Below are 21764 nucleotides of genomic sequence, written 5' to 3'. Positions count from 1 at the left end.
AAATGAGTTTTTGGTAAAGACAAGGGAAATCTTTGATGTGTGAGTCACCTCTGGGCCCAACTGAAAAGATGCCGGATTGGTCATACTATCTACTGAAATACTAGACTACTATTATGCAAAGTCTATCAACTCAACAGGGCTCAACAGGGCACATCAAGCCAGGTGAACAAGGCAAAAGTTATCAAACCTGGATACTTCCTAGGCTATGTCATTTCATAAGCCTCTTTCCTTTTTTTTTTTTTTTTTTTTTAAGAAATTCTGCAACTTAGATCAGCAAGTTAAAATACAAACTTGTTTCCTGGACCACTTCCATCCTACTTATTTTAAACAAATAAATACAAAAAATGCTATTTCTCCACCAACACACACACACACACACACACACAATTTCAGGAGGGCAGAGGGCATTAGGTAGGATGAAACTGAGTTTAGTCCCTGTAGATCCCATATAGTTTTTCCTTCTAACACAGTGAGGTTTTGATCCTCCTTGTCACTACCTTACCGTGCAAAATCCTGACTGCCAAGGCCAGAACCAGGCCACGAGTCAGGATCACATACTGCAACTAATCCTTGGTACAGATAACATTTATTGAGTGTCCATTGCTTTCTGAAAGGCATTAAATTGATACTCCTTATCCTTACCTTATGCTCTAGGTAGGCTATTGCATATATGCTACTGCTTTTAAGACGTGGGTAAATTAAACAGAATAATCCCAAAACAGACCTTTCTCTTTGTATCCTCCCATATGGCCCAGAGAAGTGCCTTACATACCTGAACTAAAGGCATAAAAATTTCTATGTTGTGCATTAAAAAACACCACACTATTCCTCACTTCTGAAGGCACTCTTTACCCTTGGGTAGTTTTACAATATAGCAGTTTATCAAAGGTCACTACAGTGCCATAAACTACTCCTTGGGAGTTATGCTCCATCATTCACTCTGCTGCCCTGACTCTACCACTTTTAAATTAGCTGAACATCTTTCATGACTCTTTTTACCCGCTAAAAATAATAGGCCAACAGTACCAAACTTCACCAATACCCAACTCCCTCTCTGTTCTCAGCCAAATATGTCATAATAGAGTGGCTCCCTTGTGATTAAACGTCTCCTTAGGCCAAATGAAGAGAAGACCTTGTGGGGAAATGCCAACCAAAACATACACCAGAAGATAATATCCGTAAAAGATTGTGTAAAGGAAGAAAGAGTCTCAGAAGATAAGTCCAGTGTTTAGATACAGACACAGACTGGCAGTGAGCTACCCCAGAAGTGGAAAGTCTTCTCTTAGCCCAGGTCTCCGTAAGACTGGCCTCAATCCTTCCACACCTCTTCTCACTACCTGAGTCTAGGTTGCACTAGCTCATCATCCAGTATTAATGAAGCAGTTCACAGCTGTATTAACGAGGCAGTCACACAGAAGTGGACGTTGTACAGGATCTGCAGAGACTCTCATACCTAAAGTTTAAAAATCAACCCTAAAAAGTAGATACAACGTTCCTTAGGTTTGCTTTCAGCTTTTGAGGACTGGGCTCTCTAGGATACAGAAAGCTTTAGAAGAGGGGAGCTGAAGGCTAAGTTAAGCCTGGAAACACAGGAAGAAAGATTCGGGCACCCGAAAGGGATCAGAAGTCAGAGCTCAAGTCGCCCCTCCAGCCGCAGGGGCCTGACCTTTGCCCCCTGCATGCCTCCCAGTTCCCTCCCACAACAATCTCTCCCTGTCTCATTATTCCCCCTGCGTCCTTAACCCACCCACGTCGTCCAACGTAAGGGCCCTCCTCCCCTCATTCCCTATGGTGATGTCAGGGCGGCCTTCAAGACACTGGAACTCTAAGAAGAGACTTCGCTGACCTGTCAGCGGATCCAAAATGGCGGGGCCTAGTCCCAGGACCCGCAGCCGCTGCTCATGTCCAGCCCAGGCCCCGAAGGCGTCTTTAAGCGACTCTCCCGGCTCTGGTGGCAGATGGGAGAAGGGAAGGAGCCCGATTCCTGGGAGTTGAGACCGAAGTCAGAGAGCGCACAGACTGCCAGGAAGACTCGGCCGGAACGAGCGGTGGAGCCGGCTACCTTCCCTGTCAGCTCACTGACGTGGTAACTAGCCTCAGTCTAGCCCGCTGCCTGGTAACTGCGCGAGCCCTGGCGCGCACAGCCAATCATAGCTTTGTGTCGTGAGAAGTGGCATTCCGTATACCCAATCAGAGAAGGAAGCTGGCTGAGGGGGGCAGGTACAGCCTAAGGAGGCGAGATTACAAGGGAAAGAAAAGGGTAGGTAGGGGACAACCAACGGATACAAGGATTCTCTGAGTGACAGTTACAGAAGCCAATAAAAATGAGACATTGTGCTGGGCGGTTAGAGAGGTGGAGTTAGGTAGAGTTCGGTTGCAGTGCGCGGCTTAGCAGTGGCTGCTGGGCATTATGGGGAGGAAAACTATGATTTGCTAGAAACGGGGCGGGGTTCGTTTTGAGAGCCTGAGCGGGCGACCCTACTCCCCTCCACCTTCCTCCCTTGCCCATCCCCGGCCACCCCCCCCCCCATCAAAGTCACCTAGGATCACTTACTGTCGAGGTATCTCTGGGTTCTGTCCGTCCTAGGACCGGTCCCTCAATCTATTCCAACCTCCCCTCCCCCACCGTCCCGGCTGCCTGCCCTGTTTAGCTTCTCATTACACGTGCGTGTCCCATCCCAACTCTGTGTCTTGTGCCCCATTCCTATCATCCAGAAATAGAGAAAATGAGAGGAGGCAGTAATCTTGGATCTCTGATTCAGGTCTCAATTTACAGAGCAGGAGGAAACCGAGTCCCAGTGTGAAAATATGTCCCCCAGGTTCACATAGCTTGTTAGCGTCAGAGCAGATAGACAAACGCAGGTCTCCTCACCCTCAGTCCAGCTCTCCTTTTCACTGCCTCTCACTATCTTTTACACCTTAGTTTATCAAGCTGTGACTCCCAGCTCTGCTCCTCGTACTAAGCCTTGGACGCTCCTTACCTACCTGGAAAACAGGTAATCATGGGGGGTTAGCCAACATCACCAGTGACAGGAAACTGAAGCCTTTCCTGTTTGCCTTGGAAATGCTGAGAAGACTAAGGACTAGATGCCCACCCCAGTCTTCACTCTTCTACCCTCAGTGGTCTCTCCCCTTGCAAGAGATGATAGAGTTGCCAGGATATTTAGAATACATAGAAGTGAGAGTGTGTGGGAAGAAGGATGGATTTTCTCCTTGCTGATTGAATGATGGAATTCTCAGACTATCTACTGGGCAGGTGTCTGGGCAGACCTGAAGAGACTGCTGAGGGAGTAGAAAAAGATACCAACTTTCCATTTCTTCCCATGTATGGATGACCCAAATCCAGAGAAACTCCATACCTAACCCCATAGTAACATGGGGATCCTCTAGATTCCTCTAATTTGAAGAGCCCATAAGACTGAACATCAGACCTAAAGAACTCAGCAGCTCCCTGCACCTGCACATTGGGCTCCTGAACTCTGGGTCCAGATCTTTCACCCAAACAGAGTCAGAGGAAGAAATACAACCACCTTAGTAACTCTTTCCACAGTACACCTGAGCCATTTCCACTTTCTTTCTTTTTTTTTTTAAGATTTATTTATTTATTCACAAGAGACACACAGAGAGAGGCAGAGGCATAAGCAGGCTCCTTACAGGGAGCCTGATGCGAGACTCAATCCCCGGACCTGGGATCACAACCTGAGCCAAAAGCAGACACTAAATCGCTGAGCCACCAAGGGGTCCCTGAACCATTTCCACTTTCATTTGAAAACTGGGATTTGGTTTTCTGGGCCTGTCTCAGATTGAGAGGTCCTGGATAGCCAACTGGAATATCCTAGTTGGACCACAACTCCCTATCCTCTTCATCTCCACTCTCATATACCTCCAAAAATTAATCAACCAAAAAGCATGAATAGTTGGGGTGCCTGGTTGGCTTTGTCAATGGAGCATGCAACTCTAGACCTCAAGGTTATGAGTTTGAGCCCCACATTGGGTGTAGAGATTACTTAAAAATAAAATCTTTTTAAAAATAAAAAATAAAGCATGAATGGGATTGTGTGACAAATGAGGAGGAGAAAGATTACAATGCCCATCGTCTTACCAGGCAGAACATCTCCCTCTTAGATTTCAGTACTGAGTCTCACATTATGCCTAGGAATAGAAATATAAGGGAAGACATAGTACTTACCCCCCCCCCAATCTTAGAATCATAGAGGACATCATATAAGCTGACCTCTAATAGAGGGTATGTGTAAGAGGGTTATGGGAGCAAGAAGCTAGACATCTGGCTACCTTGGGAGTTCAGGAAAAGTTTCTCAGAGAAAATAAAACCTGATTGGAACTTAGGAAAATGAGTAGGAGTTAGCAAGATGAAGACTGGAAATATGTTACTGTCAGAAGGCCAGAGATGTGCAGGAAACCACAGGAGATTGGAGAGTAAGACATGATCAGGTCCAGGCAGCTCTTCCTGCCCATGGGTCCTGTCCCCATGCTTTAACAACAATAATAACAACAAGACAAGGTCAGGTGTCAGGTGCCGAAAGTCTTGTATGCTGGCCTAGGCAGTTTAGCCTTTATCTTGACAATCAGGAGCCATTGCAGGGTTTTAAGTAGGGTAACCCTAGCTACCCAGTCTGACTCCACATGTTTCTTGGGACAACTGTCTTGTCCCTTGCAACTCCCTAGCTAGCAAGCACCAAGCCCACACCTTGCCCACAGGACTGAATCTGGTGTCACCAGGGAGAAGTTAGCCCTATTAAGGCTGGGAGAGCATAGCCTGGGCAAACCAAGGGTGCAGACTAATGGGGGAGCCACCCAGGCCTGAGTGCCCAGCATAAGTCCTGACATCCAGCGAGTGCTTCCTTTAATTCTGAGATGTAGGTGGGAGAAGAGGAGTGATAGCTAAGTTACTTGTCCAAGGGCACACGGTGATGGTGGGAGGGTTAAAACATTGGTGTTAGAATGCTGCTTTGGGTTTGCCTCATTCCAAACTTTGCTTTCTCCACGAAGCCATCTTACTTGGAAGAGAGGAAAGGTGGGGGGACAGAGCGGGAGATAGCCAGAGAAGAGGAAAAAAGAAAGATGTGAAGAAAAAGAGGAGCACAGAGAAAGATAAATTAGCCTTTCAAAGTGGCAGAGGAGGAAGGAGAGGGACAAACACCAAGAGCAAAAGGGCGGAGGAGAAAGAACAGGAAAGAAAAAGTCAATATGCGAGAAGACTGGAGCAGAAACAAAAGCGCTGAGAGACAGACAGCGACAAGTGGAGAAAATCTGCGAAACTTGAGCGGCAACCAAGCGCTGAAACCCGGTGGCCTCTCCCGGCCCGTGCGCCCTCCCACGTGGCGCCCCGGCTGCCCTATACCCCAGCACCACTGCACACACCGCTCAGGGTGTTGGCTTGGCCCCATTTCTCTGCCGCCGGGCCCGGCATCCACGGGGCCTCCGGGCACTTTAGACTCTCGCCCGCTGGACTCTGCCAAAACGCTCTTGCTCAGCTAGGTTTCAGCCACGTGGGGAAGGGCGTGGCCCAGATGCTGAGGAGTACCTCCGATTGGCCAAGGGGCGGGCTTCTTGGCGGCGCGCCGGCCGGACCCCTCCCCCGAAGGCGGGGCCTGAAAATTCACAGCTGGAAAGGGTGGAGCCTGGGCGGCGCAGCTGGAAGGGGGCGGGGCCCGGCGCGCGAGGCTGGCCGCGGCGGGCTGGGGGCGCCCTGGGCTGCCATAAAGTGAATGGGCGCCGGCGGGGGGTGGCAGTCCGCCGCGAGGCTCACTCTCTCCCTCTGCGAGGCGGAGAGCGCCGGAGCGGAGCGGCGGCCCGGGCGCAGGGGGGCGGCCCCCACCCCGGCCGGGTGCCCGGCCCCTGGCCCCTGCCTGCCCTCCAGACTGCCGCCGCCGCCGCCGCTGCCGGGAGCCTGCCTGCTGCGGGACTCACTGTGAGTGCTTGACCATGCGGGGGCAGGGGCTCATGGGGCCGAGGGGCCACGGCCGAACTTCGGGATCCCCAGAACAGGACCTGGGTGGCTGAACTACGGAACAGTGCCTGGGGAACGGGTCTAGCCTGGGAGAGCGTACTGCAGACCCGGGGCCAGGACTTACGAAAAGGGAAACTCAGCGTCGGGACTCGGGGGACACACAAGACGGAGACTCAGGGGATCCGGAGGGAAGCCAGAGACATGGAGCCAGGACAGGAGCTCCGCGAAGCAGGGAGTAGAGTCGGGAAATCATTACCAGAAAGCGCCCTGGAATTCGGGGGCGCGGGGCAGCAAGCCAGGGAGAGAAAGGGGTTGCCGAGGCCCTGGCCAGCGGGGGGAGCTGGCGACGGCCACACAACGTGAGGGCAGTTGGCGGCTCCGGACGCCCCTCGCCCAGGGCTCACACCCTAGGGGCTGGGAGCAGGGGTGAGTCTCACACGCTTCTCTTCCCAGCCGCTTCGCAGTTCGGATAGGAGCGAGGGGGAGAGCCTGGCTGCGACCGGGTCAGACAGCCGCTGTGCGGGCGGCAGGGCCGAAGCTGGGAAGCCCGAGTGACTAGGCGGCCGGGCTGGCATGTCGAGCTTGGGGTGTCAGGGCCCACATGGGTCCCGGCCTGGAGCCGCATGGAATTGGACGGAATGTCCGCAGTGTGCGGGGCTCAGTGCGGACAGAATGTCCGGGGAGGCTAGGTGGGTCTCTCCGGAGCAGGCGCTGTGTCCGGCAGGGGCGGACAGAATGTCCCTGGCCGAGTGGCATGTCCATGTACCCGGCCGCGCCTTGCCCAGCTGCTGCGTGTGCAGTGGGGTTCTCTGTGATGGGTCGCCTCAAATCCCAGCTCACACTTTGCAAACTAGTTTCTGCTCCTAGGGGCTGTGGGTTGGGGGTCAGGGGGTGCCAGGAACAGGCAAGTGAGAGTAAAGGCCTGGCCTTGGAGTGCAGTGGCACTGGAGGACATTCCCTCTCCAACCCATACTAGATCTGAGCATCACCCTGCACTTCTAGAATCCAAATTTGTGGAGAGAAAGCCAATAGTAGGACCGCTAGTAGAAGACAAGGGAAAAGGGAAAACAAACCACAAGGACAATGGGAGGGGAAGGAGGAATCCAGCAGAAAACTCCCTAACAGCTTCAGTTCCCTCACAAACTCAGCGTCAACCCCTAATTTCAATACTGCTGACCAGATAGCCCCGGATTCCTACCTGGGTGTCAGCAGGCTAAAGGCTCCTTCCCTGCAAGAGGCAGGAGCCCAGGCCCAAAGAGAAAACTGCAGCCCTTTAGCAAAGCAAACCCTGTGGGTTTGTTTCCCTTTTGGTTCTCTCAACCCCACCAGTGCCAATGCCATCCTGGCGGCTGAGAGGAAGGAGGAAGGAGAATACATGGAATCCAGACTCTGGGGTCAACATGGGACCTATATGGCCCTCCAAGTCTGGTTAGGAAGGATGTCTCAGCCCGACCCAACTGTCCCTTTTGTTTTCTCTGTAGCTGGGAAAGGGCCCTGATTGCCTTGGACCCATACAGTGACCACCCACCCTGACCCCAACTCTTTAACCAGAGCCCAGATACGCTAAAGCGAACAGAGAAGAGAGAACTTTCCCAGACTGTGTAAGTGAGCAAAACAACTCAGCTGGACACTGAGTTTTCATGAGATAAGTGCAAGGTGATGTATTTAGCAATTTAAACAAGTGGGTCTCAACCTCTTTAACCACCCACCCATGAATGACATACAATATGTATTCCCCACACTCTCACCTCCATTCCCTAATTTTAAAGTTGGCCTATCACTGGCTAGGACATTGTTTCTCAACCTTTTTTGTCCTTGTTCCCTTTTGATAAATATAAAGGTATACCTCAATTAACCCTACCATATTCTGATACCCTTTTCAGGGGCTTGTGCTCCCATCACCTTTGAAAATCACTGAAATTATGGGTGAAATTAAAGTCTAAGTCAGGAAAGGAATAGAGAAGGCATTGCAGATGGTTCCCTGAAGACCTTAGCCCAAAGTTCTGCATTTGCCAAAAAGGCGTAATGGCATTATAATGAAGATGAGTGGAAACAAAAGACAGAACGTTCTCTCATCCTCGCATAAAACCATGTAGCTGAGTGCATGCCTGGTCACTGGCTCTTAGGGAGAATGTTATGGACCCAGAGAAGGGACAGAGAATGATCCACCAAATAGGGAGCCAGGGGCTGCTACACAGAGCAAACTTCAAAGCTTAGGCCTCTGGAAGGTGAGACAGGATGGACACCCACAAATAATGAAAGGCCTAGATAAGCAGATTTGTTTGTTCCCCAAATCTTGAAATGGGAGATGAGGGGGTCTTATAGAACTGGGGTGATGCAAATTCAAGATGAATAGGAAAATGTTCCTTGGCACACTGTGGGCAGCAAACTTCCAGAGCTCCTTTCCAGAGAGGAGGTAGAGGCAGGAAGTAGAAATGGAATCCTCCAGGGCTTGGGAGGATCAGTGCATGTCAGAACCACAAATGGCTGCTGGGGTAGACGAGGCAAGGCGTGGAAAGAGCTTAGACTCTGGTTTTAGAACTGGATTCGAGTCTCTTCAATCTGTGTCACTTTGGACAAGTTTATCTTCTTGGAGGTGAAATGAGGATGGATAGTCCTGTTACTCAAGATGGTTTTAAGAGTTAAATGGAATCATGTATTTGAAAGCCCTTTGCAAATGGAGATGCACCAAATAAGTAAGTAGGTCCCCTGTAACCACAGAATCTTTGTTTGGAAGGAGGGGTCTCAAGTCTTAGAGAAACCTGATAGCACCCCTGATCAGACATAGGAAGATTCTCAGTGACAGATGGAATACCCCATCCCAAGCTTCCAATGCCAGCCATTACCCCTGTTCCTTTTCAAGAAGAGGTCTAGGGAGTTCCCCAAATGCTTAACTCCTCCACCAGGCCAAATATCCTGATCTGATCTCTGTCTGCCTCCTGCTCAAGGATATGAATATGGGCCCAGGACACAGGTCTAGGAGAGGAGAGGGGGGCAGGCTGGAGCTGCGCTGGGGATAGGCTTGAGAGAGGGACAGAGCCACTCACATCTTTTCTTCTCCATTCACTCTAAATGATGCATCCTAGAGTATGGGGAGGAAGAAGGCAGCTAACCTGAAAGATCCATTAGGTCCTGAGCTTTGGGATTACCTGGAGTGTCTAGCCCATTCATAGTCATGGACAGGGACCCCTGATGAGAGTGGTAGAAACAGAAAGGCAAAGAAATAGGCAGTGGGGGGGAACAAGAGCTGCTTTCAAAATTCTCTCCACTCCTTCTCCATTGTCTTCCCTGGGGGCATTCCTTACACTTTGTAGTTAAAGTTTCCCCTTTCCCACCTTTCCACTGCCCAATCCATTCTGCTCACCACAGCCAAATAAAGGTCCCAGAGATGATGTTCTTATGTTTCTCCCCTGCCTACAAGCCTCCAGTGACTCCCATTGCTTATAGTACGGCTTCTCAAAAGGAGCAGACAGGACAGGAATATAAGGGGCATGAAGCTGCATGGCCCATCTTCCTGGTGTGGTGATGTCACTTGAAGATGTCCCTTGGAGATTTGGAGAGAAAACTTTATTTTTTATATTAAAATAAATATACGTAAGTATGGAATAGAATGAAATTTTGCTTCAATTTTGAACAGAAGGCTGGAGATCTCAAAGAAATTTCGTAGTAGTGGCAGCTGTTTGAGGTTGTGCTTCCAGTTTCCTAGAGTGATGTTCTTTCTTACTGGTCATAGCTGTTTTTGATGGAAAAGCTGGAGACGCTTTAACTTAGACTCCATCAAACCTGAAGCACCACCCCATGCCCTTCATTGAAGACTCCCTCAGCCTGACCTGTTTTTCTCTTATGATCTCAGTTAGGCTGCCCGTTGCCCTCTGAACCTGCCAGCTCCTTCCCAGTCCTGCTCTCTTATTTAGGAGCTTCTTTTCCTTCTCTGCCTCCCCAGTTCCCAGCTCTGTCATGTGCTACATTCTCTGAGCCCCATAACTTGATACCACTTTACATGGGCTTCCATCTCTCTGATCCCCCACAATGTGAGAATTATGCCCATTTAGCCCATCATTGTCACCCTGTTTGCCTCCCCAGACTGTGGGCTCCTAGAAGTTAGAGTCTGTGCCTTACCATCTCTGTTTTAGCACCTAACACCTGCTGAAGGAAAAAAGGAAGGAAAGGGTGGGTGTGGGGGCCCATTTCTCTGATCCCTAATTTACCCCTTGATACATACTGCATCAAATCATTGCTGCCTCCACTTAAATCTTAGGGTTTCCTCTTGGAGCTGTGAGCCTCATCTACAGCTGTCTTCATTTGCTCCCATTTACTTACTGCAGCTCAGCAGACCAGACAGTCTGGGTGCTCAGCATCCCTAATGAACCTAAGGGCCTTACTTTAGATCCAGGTTTCTAGGCAGGTTCCATGCTAGTTAAGGGCCCTGGTTTATATTCTATATATTCTATCATCAACTTGCTACTTGCTGAGCACTATGACTCCTTCCTTTCTATCTTCCTCTTCATTCAGGGGTTTTCTTCCATCTCAGTTCTAGGGTACACCTCCTGCCTGGGTATTATTATTGCAACTCCTTGGGAACTCTCTGGCTGTGGCCCTGATTTGCCCCTTTGGCATCAGGGTGAAAGTGGGCACACAAGTTGCCTTCTTGCTGTAAGCTTGGCTTCCTTGGAAACCATGGCCTGCCTTCTATGACCTCTTTGACCTGTGATAACCTCTGCTCTCCACCTTAATATATCTTGAATATTTTTTCTTGCTGCAGTCCATGATGTAATTCCAGCCTATACTTCAGAATCAGAGCACACCTGCAGGTCCTTTCTTCTCCTCAGGGCTGGGATTGTCACCCTAACATCATGGAGCCTGTCCTATACATCCCCAGTCAGGTGTGCAGGAAGGCAGGAGTGGGGACCAGCAGCCCCTCTCAGAGCTCGATTCAGCACCGCTGTTATCTCCTGACTTTCTCTGGTTCTGCCTGCTATTTCCTACCAGCATCAACCAATCTTGCAGCTTCCAGACCTATTGAGGGAGGCAAAGCCCCTGGTCTCAGTTCCAACTCCCTAGCTTCCTGACTTTCAACAGTTTGGGGGAGCTTAATCCTCAGCCAGCCTGTCTCCAGCTCAGACAACAGCTTGGTGCCCCCAGCTTCTGCCTGGCTAGCCCACCCAGTCAGGAGTCTGCTGGAGGCCTGTGTCCCCCAACCTTCTACCTCTATTACCAGCCTGGCTGTGGTGTTCTTGCCTTTTCAGTTTCACAGGCAGGGCTCTTCTTGGCCTCAACACCTCTTTCCACTATTACTACCCCAGTCAAGAGCCTGAAGTCTTCCTTCTTCCCTTTACCAGTGGTTCTTGGCTTCAGTAACTCTGCCCATTTTGCTGTTACCTTGTTGGCGAGGCCCTCCTTTATGTTCAGGGCAAAGAATTCACAACACACCTTTGCATCCCACTCTCAGATGCAGCATACTCACCTTTATTCACCAGAGGAATTCTTTACTGGGAGATACAGAGTCTAGGAAGGTGAACTCAAGCAAAGGCAGACACAAGGATGAGATCTTACCACTCTATCCTTAGTGCCTAACTCAATGCTCAGCGTCTGTTTAATGAATGGGAGAGGAAGAAAGCAACTTGGATAGAATTTTTCGCCCCCACTCATTTTTACATTGTTTTATTTTAACCTTAGAGCACTACCAGAGGTAGGTAGGGAAGGGAGTATGATCTCCCTTTTAGAGATGAAAAAACATGTCCAAAGAGGTAAAGCACTTTGCCAAGAACACAGAGCTAGTGAGTTGGGGAGCCAGGACATGAACGCAGATCTTTTGTTTCCAAACCTAATTTCTTATGGCTATATGAGATCACTTTCCTAGGAGGGGCCTGGGCAGTTTCCACCCTCTACCCTCAACCCATCCTCTTCCCTTGGATTTCTCCCCACCCAGCACAACAGGCTACCCCCAGCAGCCAGAGTATAGACCACTCCTCTGGCCTCTTTGGCCTCCTCCTCCCCCACAGAGTCCTTAGTTCTGGGACTGAGAGCTGAGGTTCAGAGGGGCCAGGAAGGGGGGGGGGAGAGTAATGGCTAGCTCCAAAACAGCCAAGGCAGCTGTCCCTGTCACAGAGAGAGGAGACTATGTAATGGTGTGGGTCTGTCTGCCTGAATGTGGGAGAGCATGTGTGGGAGAGTATGTGTTTGTATGCCTCTAGCTCCAAGTCCAAGTGCTTATTTTGTCTGAGTGGGGGCCCATGTGTGTCTCCATGTGTGTCTGTCTGTCTCTGGGAATACATAGCCTGAACTCTGCTTTCTCGGCCTCATCTTTTACTCTGGCTCTTATCTCTCCTCACCCTGCAATAGAGGGTGAAACAGAAACACAGGTATGGAATGCTGGAAGGGAGAAGGGGAGTTCAGAATACTGGAAATCCGGAGCCAAGGCAGACTGGAAAGACAAATGGCACTTATGGGATTTAGTTTTCCCTACAGGTTAACCCAGTCGTCCCTCTTTGCCCAGTGGTGTTGCTCTCATGGCCTCTGGAAAACCCATGAGCATGGTTTGCATTTCAAGAGCATCTTGGGTATGAAGTAAAAGGAGACTTCAGAGAACCCCTTTTTCTAGCTCTCAGTTCTAAGCCTTTTGAACTATTTGGGAAGAACTACTACTCAAGGCTGCCACAGGTCTCATCCAAGGGCATCTCCCTTCTATCAGAGCATCACTAACTCCTGACCTCAGACCTGGAAGGGGAGGTGAGCTGAACCTCCCCACCCTTAGCCTGACTTCTCTCCTTCCTGGGTTTCCTTTAGTCCTGCCTCTCCAACCCTAGGAAAAGGCCCAAGGTCTAGACCCCTCTCCCTGCAGAAAGAACAGGGACTGCTTCTCAACCTCCTGCCTTGACCTCTGTTGCACCCCCATTCTCACTTGAGAGGTTGGGGGGGGGCAGCTGTCCTCTCTCAGCTGGTCGATGGGGGCATTACCATGTGCAAATACAGGCCGCTGCCCATCTGCGCCTCCCTGAGAAAGGCTCCTTATAAATTCAGAACAGTGAAGTGACACACGTCTCAATCTAGGCTAATCCACCACATTAATGCCACCCTGCACAGCGGGCATTAAGTCCCTGTTAATGGAGAGGCAGATGGACCCCTCCTACCCTGTTCTTCACCCCTGTTCCTCTGTACATAGCCTCTGTTGGTTCTCCTCTGAAGGAGAGGCATCCAAAGTACTTGAGCCTCACTAGAGCCCCTTTCTCCTCATCCCACCAGAGGGTGCTTGGGAGAGCTAACAGGAAGGGAGATCCTGCTGGGGAGACTTGGAGAGGGACCCAGGCTGTCTCCTGAGCAATGTGAAGCAAGGTTTGGGATAAGGAGTAAGGGTGGTAGGGTGGCTTTAAGAAGCTCACATCTAGGGGTGCTTGGGTGGCTCAGTTGGGTAGGCAGCTGCCTTTGGCTCAGGTTATGATCCTGGGATCCTGGGATCGAACCCCGAGTCGGGCTCCCTGCTCAGCTGGGACTCTGCTTCTCCCTCCCCCTCTGTTCCTTCCTGGTGCTCGCTCATGCTCTCTATTGTGTACACTCTCTCACATAATAAATAAAATCTTAAAAAAAAAAGAAGAAGAAGCTCACATCTACTGCTGGGGGTACGGGGTGGGAGTGCTGGTAAAGGCTGGAAAGAGCGGAACTGGTAAGGGTGTGACGTGTGTCTGGGCAGGCACAGAAGCAGACAAGGCCAGAAAGCCTAGGGATTTTCTTTTTCATTTATTTATTTATTTATTTATTTATTTATTTATTTTTATTTATGATAGTCACAGAGAGAGGCAGAGACACAGGCAGAGGGAGAAGCAGGCTCCATGCACCGGGAGCCCGATGCGGGATTTGATCCTCGGTCTCCAGGATCGCGCCCTGGGCCAAAGGCAGGCGCTAAACCGCTGCACCACCCAGGGTTCCCAAGCCTAGGGATTTTCAAACTTGTTTTTGATCCTGGAACCCTTTCTTCAAATACTCTCCTGGGATGCCCGGGTGGCTCAGCGGTTGAGCATCTGCCTTTGGCCCAGGGCGTGATCCTGGAGACCGAGGATCAAATCCCGCATCGGGCTCCCAGTGCATGGAGCCTGCTTCTCTCTCTGCTAGCCCCAAGTTCTACCCTGAAGGGATTTCTGGGTAGGGCCCCAAGGAACACAATTTGAAAAAGCAAATGAAGAAAAAGCATTAGCTTTGGAGTTTCCCCAGACCCAGTTCAGATCCCAGTTTTACCACTTACAAGCTCTGTGGCCTTAGTGGTTACTTCAAGTCTGTGTCCTCACCTGAACAAGGGTGATAGTATTTAATACAGATGCATTCTTGTTAGGAGAGAGATAGTGAGGTAAAGGCATATAGTATGTATTCATAAATAATAGCAGGGATTATCCTTATGCGAGACACATGGGCCTTCGTTCAAAATCTAATCTGTCCCACTGGAGGGTGAATGACAGAGGTTCAGGCTGAGTTCAGGTATAATTGGTTGCGGGGCATGTATGAATTTGTGGGGATAATGGACATACATGTGAGAGGGAACTGAAGTTTTAGAGGATATGATATACAGTACGTGGTGTGCAATGGTGCGGTTTTCCTTAGCTAATTCGATAAATATCTAGTATGCATATCTGTGCATAAAACCCCCGGGGTAGACACCTTTCTCCCCTTAGGCTGCTGTTTCCCTATTCTATCCTAGGGTACTCCACACAGGGGTAGCTTTGTGCTGGTAGCTGAGGAAGGGGCAGTGAACCTGAGGGGAAACAGTACTAGAACCGGATAACCGGGAGATTTTAACCCCATCAACATGGTCTGTGCCTTCTCTCCCTTCCAGAGTCCTCCCTCCATGGAGTTTGGCCTGCTCAGCGAGGCGGAGGCCCGGAGCCCGGCCCTGTCGCTGTCAGATGCGGGCACTCCCCACCCGCCACTCCCGGAACACGGCTGCAAGGGCCAGGAGCACAGCGGTGAGCGCACCCTCTACCGGAGATCACAGTTCAGTGCCTCCTTGGGTGGCATTTGGGAGTGGAAGGCGGGGGTGAGGGGGTGGGGGGGGTGGAGGAGGTCCTCGAGCCGCAGAATCCGCGAAGGCCTGGGCGCCCTGTGACCTGCCCCCACCTCGGCCCCCAGACTCGGAAAAGGCCTCGGCCTCGCTGCCCGGCGGCTCCCCAGAAGACGGCTCGCTGAAGAAGAAGCAGCGGCGGCAGCGCACCCACTTCACCAGCCAGCAGCTGCAGGAGCTGGAGGCGACCTTCCAGAGGAACCGCTACCCCGACATGAGTACGCGCGAAGAGATCGCGGTGTGGACCAACCTCACCGAGGCCCGCGTGCGGGTACGCCCCCCCCCCCCCCCCCCGCCCCGCAACCCTCCCTCTGCCCCGCGCCCTCTCCAGCCCAGTCTCCATCTCACTGGCCGCTCAGCGAGCCGCCCTGGAGCCAGCCCTGTGCCTCTGCCCTGACTGCCTTTCCCCGGCTTAACGCCGACGTGCCCCTGCCTCCATCTGCTGCCCCGCATGGCCTCCTTCGCACTAGCCTCCAGCCTCTGCCCTGACTCCCCCCGCCCTGTCACTACGGGTGGCTCGTTCCTTCTCCCCACGCCCCCTCGCACTGTCCCTCGTCTTCTTCATTGCTCCTTGACCCCATCCTACGCGTCCAGACCCTGTTGCTCCCGATTCAGCCCTGCCGTCCACTCCTGATCTCAGCCCCCTGACTCGGTGCGCTCCCCCCACGCCCAGCCAGGCACCCTCCACGCTGCCCCATCGCGTTTCCAGACACTTGTGTTTATCCTCCACGCGGCGCTGGCCCGAACCCCGGTCTCGGTGACCCAGCCGCCAGCCGCGCTGACCCCGCCCGGCTCCGGCCCTGACAGCCGCTCTCCGACGCCCGCAGGTGTGGTTCAAGAACCGGCGCGCCAAGTGGCGGAAGCGCGAGCGCAGCCAGCAAGCGGAGCTGTGCAAGGGCGGCTTCGCGGCGCCACTCGGGGGGCTGGTGCCGCCCTACGAGGAGGTGTACCCCGGCTACTCGTATGGCAATTGGCCACCCAAGGCGCTTGGCCCGCCGCTTGCTGCCAAGACCTTCCCGTTCGCCTTCAACTCGGTCAACGTGGGGCCTCTGGCCTCGCAGCCCGTCTTCTCGCCACCCAGCTCCATCGCCGCCTCCATGGTGCCCTCGGCCGCGGCCGCCCCGGGCACCGTGCCAGGGCCCGGGGCCCTGCAGGGCCTGGGCGGGGGGCCCCCCGGGCTGGCTCCGGCCGCAGTGTCCTCCGGGGCAGTGTCCTGCCCTTACGCTTCGGCCGCTGCTGCAGCCGCTGCAGCCGCCTCTTCCCCCTACGTATATCGGGACCCGTGTAACTCGAGTCTGGCCAGCCTGAGGCTCAAGGCCAAACAGCACGCCTCTTTCAGCTATCCCGCCGTGCCCGGGCCGCCCCCGGCCGCCAACCTCAGTCCATGCCAGTACGCCGTTGAACGGCCCGTATGAATGGCCCGGTCCGTCGACCATCCCCGAGGGTGGGGCGAGAATTTACAGACTCCCCGGACTGGGGTCGTCTTGACTGGCTTGCCCCTGCCCCGGGATCTGAGAGGGGTGCTGGGGCAGCTCGGGGTGGGGGGGGATGGTGGGTGGCCAGCTCAGGAGAGAGCCTTCCCCCTGCCGGCCCTGAGGGGTGGACTGGGCCCTATACACCCTACACACAGTCCGCGCCCCTGGGACTAAGGCCAGGAACAGGGACCAGTTCCCCGGGGGCCAACTGACCCTTGGCCCACCCCGCCTTCTCCAGACTCCCCTCCCCCATTTTCAAAGATAAACGAAATAAACGTGCGCCGACTGCCAAAGGCTTGATGATTCAGAGTTGCGGTTGAGCTCCCTCCCCTGTGGCTAAGGAAGAGCCTGGTGTACAGGAATAAAGTGAGGGCCCGGGCTTCTAGGGCTTCAGTCCCCTCTCAGTTCCCAACACCAGGATGGGGAAGCTGGGGGATACCTGGAGCAGAGGGGCGCACCTGCGTGCAAATATGTAGGTGTGGCTTAGGGAACTAGCTACTTGGCTGGTGTCAGCCAAAGCTGGTGCTGCGGTGCCACCTCGTGGCCTCATGGAGGATAACTGGAAGGTCCAATTTGGAACGCTTACTTGCCAAGTGTCAATTCTGCAACTTAGGAAGCTTATGACCTTAGATAAGTTACACCACCTTTCTGCACCTGTTTCTCACTGTTCCTATGAGGGGCTTGGGCCTCTAATAGCAATAAAATTCTGGTCTGTAACAGACATTTATTAAGTGCCTATCAGGCCTAGGATTCTTATTGAATGTCTCTTGTGTGTGCCTCTCATCTTTCCACACATCTTAGGCTTCTCACCCAGCAGCCCTCTCCCATCACAGCAGTCTTCCTCCCCCCAAGTCCCCAAAGACCCATCGAAATCTTTAATTTAAAAATGGAGCGGAACACCTGGGTGGCTCAGCAGTTGAGGGTCTGCCTTCGGCCCAGGGCGTGATCCTGGAGTCCCAGAATCGAGTCCCACATTGGGCTCCCTGCATGGAGTCTGCTTCTCCCTCTGCCTATGTCTCTGCCTCTCTCTCTCTCTCTCTCTCTCTGTGTCTCTCATGAATAAATAAATAAAATATTTTTTTAAAAATAGAGCAAGAAGATTTCTGGATAGAAATATAAATAATTTAGCTCTGGGAATCCTCTTCAGTTCTACCCCTATCCCAGGGCCTTCTTGGCCTTCATATTTATTTATTTATTTATTTAAAGATTTTATTTAAATAAATAAGATCACTGAGCCACCCAGGCATCCCGGCCTTCACATTTAAAATAGAAACATCAAAGTACTAGATTACACCCTACCCAGGGCTGCCACCTCTTGCCTGACATAACTTCCAGCCACCTTGGGGCACACATTCCATGGGAAAAACCATGCAGGGAAGGCATCCTAATCATTCTCCCAAACCTAAGCTCATCCCCTCGGTGGGGAGAGCCTGGGGCTCCTTTTTCTCCAACCTTTCACTGACTCTTGGTCTTGGCTTTGACCTTGGGCACTATATAGGTTTGGTGGAAGAAATGGGCAAAGAGGATGAAATAGGTCGCATATAAGATGAGGGACCAGAAGAAGTGTTCCGCTGTGGTGTGGCATCCCTGTTCCTGTCTCCAGATGTAAGTTAGGATGCTGATAGTGGCTCCCATAAACATCTGCAGGAGCTGCAAGCTGGTGATGAGCATGGGTAACCACGTGGGGGACTTCACTTTGGCAGCCCTCAGAGTGTAGTAGATGTACATGATAGAATGCACACCGTAGTTCATGGTCATGAACCAGCCGCCTGAAGGCACTTTGTTCTTGTATCCAAAGCTTGTGTACACTAGCACTGTGCTGTGGTGGTACCAGTGTACAAAGATGAGTGGCCGCTTACGCAGGATGATGAAGGCCGTGTCTCCTGGGAGATGGGGAGTCATAGCTGGCAAACCATCCAGTGTTGGGCCTGCCCACCATGCTGGATATTGGGGCATGAAGGGAATTCTCAGGGCATGAGAAGGGTCTTTGTGGCAAATAATTTGAAAAGGGGCTTGATAAGAGGTGTTGTTAGGACTCAGGGGTGGGGAAGGGACTTTCCATGAGATGGGTGAGGTTGGGGGGCGGATGAGGAGGGATGCAGTTAACTGGGCACCAGAGAGACAAAGCCTTGTCACTCACCAAGTTCAATGATCTTGCTGAGAAGAAAGAGGCAGGACCAGAATTTGACTATGGGATTGTTGATGTAGATAGAGAAGCACACAGTTTGCTTTAGACTCCTCCTAAGTAGCAAGGCCCCCATATGGCCCCATGTCCTCACTGCCCCCAGGATACTGAAATGGGACAGAAGAAAAGGGTGTAAGAGTTACCTCCCCAGGCACCAATTCACCCTTCCCCCTTGACCTGGCAGGTCACTCCCCAAACTCCACCACTTTCCCCCTTCCAGCATAATGGGTCACTGCCTCTGAGATCCTGGGGCCAGAACCCAACCAGTAAACTAGAGGAGATGAAGGCTGGGGAAGGACCCGGAAATGCCGGAGGATCGGACTCAAAATTGAATTAGGGACTAGAGTTCTTGGTATAGGAAGAGCCTGGGAGGGGATGGACAACAGGACTGGGGCTATAGAAAGAGTTTGGGAAGGAGGGGCTAAAGAAGTTGTTGGAAGGTCTTGGAAAAGGGTGCTGAGAGTTATTAGAGGCAGGAGAAATTTGTTAAAAGTACACAGACTCCATGGGCACAAGAAGACTCATGAGAGAGAGCAGAAGCTGCCAGTCTGGGGCCTAGGGAAAGGAAAACGGGGTAATATGGGAGGAGGAGGAAGCTGAGAGGGTGCAGGAGCTGAGGGAAGGGGTTAGGAATAGAGTTAGAGGGGGGCGCATGGGTGGCTCAGCAGTTGGGCATCTGCCTTTGACTCAGGGCATGATCCCTGGTCAGGGATCGAGTTCCGCATCAGGCTCCTTGCAGGGAACCTACTTCTCCCTCTATGTCTGTGCCTCTCTCTCTGTGTCTCTCATGAGTAAATAAATAAAATCTTAAAACAACAACAACAACAACAAAACGGGAATAGAGTTAGAGGGCAATTTAGGGCATTGACTCAGTTGGGGTTGCTAGAAAGCTTTTAGGAATAGAATGAGGTTCTAGGGTCTACAGCATAGGCAGGGAGTGGAGATTAGGGGGAGGGGGGTGTCTTACCTGAAGACTGCAAGGCAGAAGGACCAAAGGATCAGAGGCCTCTGCAGGTTGAAGCCTTTCCGTGCCTTCATGTAGTTCTGCCCCACAAAGATGAGCAGCAGGTAGACCAGAGCTATGGGGAATGAGGTTGCCCTGGCAGGCAGAAGGCAGAGGGGTTTATAGTGGGTGCTGGTTAGAGGAATGCCCATTCATATCTCAAGGTGAGTGCTCTCGGAGCCCCAGCTCTGCCACTTATTAGACACACAGAGAGAGAGAGGCACACTGAAAAAAAAAAACTTAGTTCTCTGAGCCTCACTTTCCTTATTATAAAAGAGAAATAGCACTCTTCTGACAGTGGGAAGGTATATAAAGGACCTACCACAGTGCAGGGGCTGTGTTCAAGGTTTCTGTGATTCTTGCTCTCAGAGGAATTGTGTGGGTGACAGCTGCTGGTCCATACTTACAACCAACCCAGGGCTCTGATGTAAGAAAAATGTGGCAATAGTTTCTGCCCAGTTGGGTCATGGCAAATTGGCTGGAGCATAAAGTCAGCGACAAGCCCCTCTAAGGAGCTTTAGGGCAAAATCAAAGAGCCTGGGGAAATATTGAAAGAGCTCCCTGTGTCTCCTCCACAGCAGGGACGATGGAGCATTTGGGAAACGTGATATTTGTGAAGGTAGACAGTCCCTGGGCACCAGCACTATGCCCGCAGGCCTGCACACACCACCACAAAGGACAGAGGAGAGTCGTCTACAAGGTGGGTGGGAGTAAGAGCTCAGATCAATCTCTTCCTCATAGATCACTTCTCACTACACTCTTTCCTCTTGGTTTCTATCTCCTACTTTCCTCACCCCATTTTCTTCCTTTCTCCCTCCCTCCGTCCCTCCCTCCCTCCGTTCTCTCTCTCTTTTTCTTCCAGATCTAATCTCTTTGAGATGCCACACCAACTGCATCTTGGACAACAGGGATATGGAGCCAGTACAGGGGAGCTGGATACCTTTGCTCTTTAAGAAAATCATTGCAGGCATTCAGTGTCTCCTCCCCCACCCACCTCCAAATAGCAGTCATCAAGGTCAGGACCCTGGCACAGAGCTTCGCCTTCCCCAGGTCTCACCAGTACTCTTCCAAAAAGGGCCTCATGTCCTGGAACAGCTCGAAGTAGTAAGGCTGCAAGATCTCTATGCCCTCCTCCGAGACATTCATGGCTGTGACAATTCACTCTGCAGAAGTCGACGTCCGGAGCTTTGGGAAGCTGGGCGAGAGGTTAGGGGACGGGACTTTGAGGCTGGACAGAATGCACGCGGGACCCAAGGAACTCCGTGGCCAGGCAAGCGAGGAGCTTCAGATTCAGGCACGTGCGCCGCGCCCAGCCCACCTCCACCGCCGCCGTCACTGTGGTATATGGAGCTGAATTGCAAAGCGCCGGGCCCAGGCGGCGCGCAGCCCCTCCCAACGCCAGGCCGTTATCCAATCTCGACCAAGATACGTCCCTGTCTTGCCCCTGCGCCGCAACTAGCTCTCTGATTGGTCATCCTCAAGGGAGCCTCCCCCTGGTGCTTCTCACACCGCACCCCAAATCCTGTGGTAGGATCCGCCACGCCCACTTTCGCATCCTTTTCTTCCACACCTCCATTCCCACCTGCTTGGCTCAGGCCCTATGGCCTCGCCACTACCGCGACAGACCAGTTGTCCCCCGTACTGCCAACCGTAGCCTTTGCCTCAGTTCGCTTTAATCCCACTACCTGGTAGTGAGATGAGCGTGGAGGTGTCCTCGGCCTCTGATGTGTGCATTCAGAAATTCTGATGTCATGGGATCCCTGGGTGGCTCAGTGGTTTAGCGCCTGCCTTCGGTCCAGGCCTGATCCTGGAGTCCCCTATAGGACTCACTGCGTGGAGCCTGCTTCTTCCTCTGCCTGTGTCTCTGCCTCTCTGTGTGTGTGTCCCCCATGAATAAATAAAATCTGAAAGAAAGAAAAAGAAAGAAGAAAAAGAAAGAAAGAAAGAAAGAAAGAAAGAAAGAAAGAAAGAAAGAAAGAAAGAAGAAAGAAAGAAGAAAGAGAAAGAAAGAAAAGAAAGAAAGAAAGAAAGAAAGAAAGAAAGAAAGAAAGAAAGAAAGAAAGAAAGAAAGAAAGAGAGAGAGA

General features: G+C 52.0%; 3 protein-coding genes across 18 annotated transcripts in view; 1 reads left to right on the top strand and 2 right to left on the bottom strand.

The window, feature by feature from the left end:
• Positions 1–2115, bottom strand: part of GBF1 (golgi brefeldin A resistant guanine nucleotide exchange factor 1) — a 120744-nt gene extending 118629 nt beyond the window's left edge. For 8 of the 9 annotated variants that reach the window (XM_038578609.1, XM_038578612.1, XM_038578611.1 and 5 more), the window contains exon 1: positions 1847–2114. The gene's annotated coding sequence lies outside the window, so the exon portion shown is untranslated. Of the gene's footprint in view, positions 1–1846 lie in introns of all 9 variants that reach the window. The other variant, XR_005380523.1, reaches the window with a different exon arrangement.
• On the top strand, positions 294–17253 carry PITX3 (paired like homeodomain 3). 7 transcript variants are annotated; one of them, XM_038578622.1, is made up of 6 exons: positions 294–2086; positions 2924–2996; positions 12440–12700; positions 14793–14922; positions 15086–15288; positions 15845–17253. In XM_038578622.1, exons 4-6 carry the CDS (start codon positions 14805–14807, stop codon positions 16430–16432), a joined length of 909 nt encoding a protein of 302 aa, XP_038434550.1. In that variant the 5' UTR covers positions 294–2086; positions 2924–2996; positions 12440–12700; positions 14793–14804; the 3' UTR covers positions 16433–17253. The 7 variants fall into 7 exon arrangements, with proteins under 7 accessions (XP_038434550.1, XP_038434548.1, XP_038434546.1 ...); XM_038578620.1 differs by lacking the exon at positions 12440–12700 and adding an exon at positions 7453–7572 and having other exon boundaries at positions 297–2086; XM_038578623.1 differs by lacking the exon at positions 294–2086 and adding an exon at positions 2095–2260.
• A 248-nt stretch (positions 17254–17501) lies between these two features.
• ELOVL3 (ELOVL fatty acid elongase 3) lies at positions 17502–21552 on the bottom strand. 2 transcript variants are annotated; one of them, XM_038578608.1, is made up of 4 exons: positions 20675–21552; positions 19645–19776; positions 18633–18784; positions 17502–18375 (listed from the first exon to the last, which is right to left on the bottom strand). In XM_038578608.1, exons 1-4 carry the CDS (start codon positions 20689–20691, stop codon positions 17948–17950), a joined length of 729 nt encoding a protein of 242 aa, XP_038434536.1. In that variant the 5' UTR covers positions 20692–21552; the 3' UTR covers positions 17502–17947. The 2 variants fall into 2 exon arrangements, with proteins under 2 accessions (XP_038434536.1, XP_038434535.1); XM_038578607.1 differs by having other exon boundaries at positions 20738–21552.
• Positions 21553–21764: the final 212 nt, after the last annotated feature.

The sequence above is a fragment of the Canis lupus genome, chromosome 28 (genome assembly GCF_011100685.1).
Source record: "Canis lupus familiaris isolate Mischka breed German Shepherd chromosome 28, alternate assembly UU_Cfam_GSD_1.0, whole genome shotgun sequence".
In the NCBI taxonomy this organism is placed as follows: Eukaryota; Metazoa; Chordata; class Mammalia; order Carnivora; family Canidae; genus Canis; species Canis lupus.
This window is presented reverse-complemented; position numbering and strand designations above follow the sequence as displayed.

What these genes read in the sequence shown, in the direction of transcription:
- PITX3 (XM_038578622.1), top strand. Translation starts at nt 14,805, where the DNA reads ATGGAGTTTGGCCTGCTCAGCGAGGCGGAGGCCCGGAGCCCGGCCCTG. An exon ending in CAAGGGCCAGGAGCACAGCG is followed by an intron (nt 14,923 to 15,085) that starts GTGAGCGCACCC and finishes CTCGGCCCCCAG; the next exon opens with ACTCGGAAAAGGCCTCGGCC. An exon ending in TCACCGAGGCCCGCGTGCGG is followed by an intron (nt 15,289 to 15,844) that starts GTACGCCCCCCC and finishes CGACGCCCGCAG; the next exon opens with GTGTGGTTCAAGAACCGGCG.
- ELOVL3 (XM_038578607.1), bottom strand. Translation starts at nt 20,826, where the DNA reads ATGAATGTCTCGGAGGAGGGCATAGAGATCTTGCAGCCTTACTACTTC. An exon ending in CCCTTTTTGGAAGAGTACTG is followed by an intron (nt 19,777 to 20,737) that starts GTGAGACCTGGG and finishes TCTGCCTGCCAG; the next exon opens with GGCAACCTCATTCCCCATAG. An exon ending in CAGCAAGATCATTGAACTTG is followed by an intron (nt 18,376 to 18,632) that starts GTGAGTGACAAG and finishes CCCATCTCCCAG; the next exon opens with GAGACACGGCCTTCATCATC.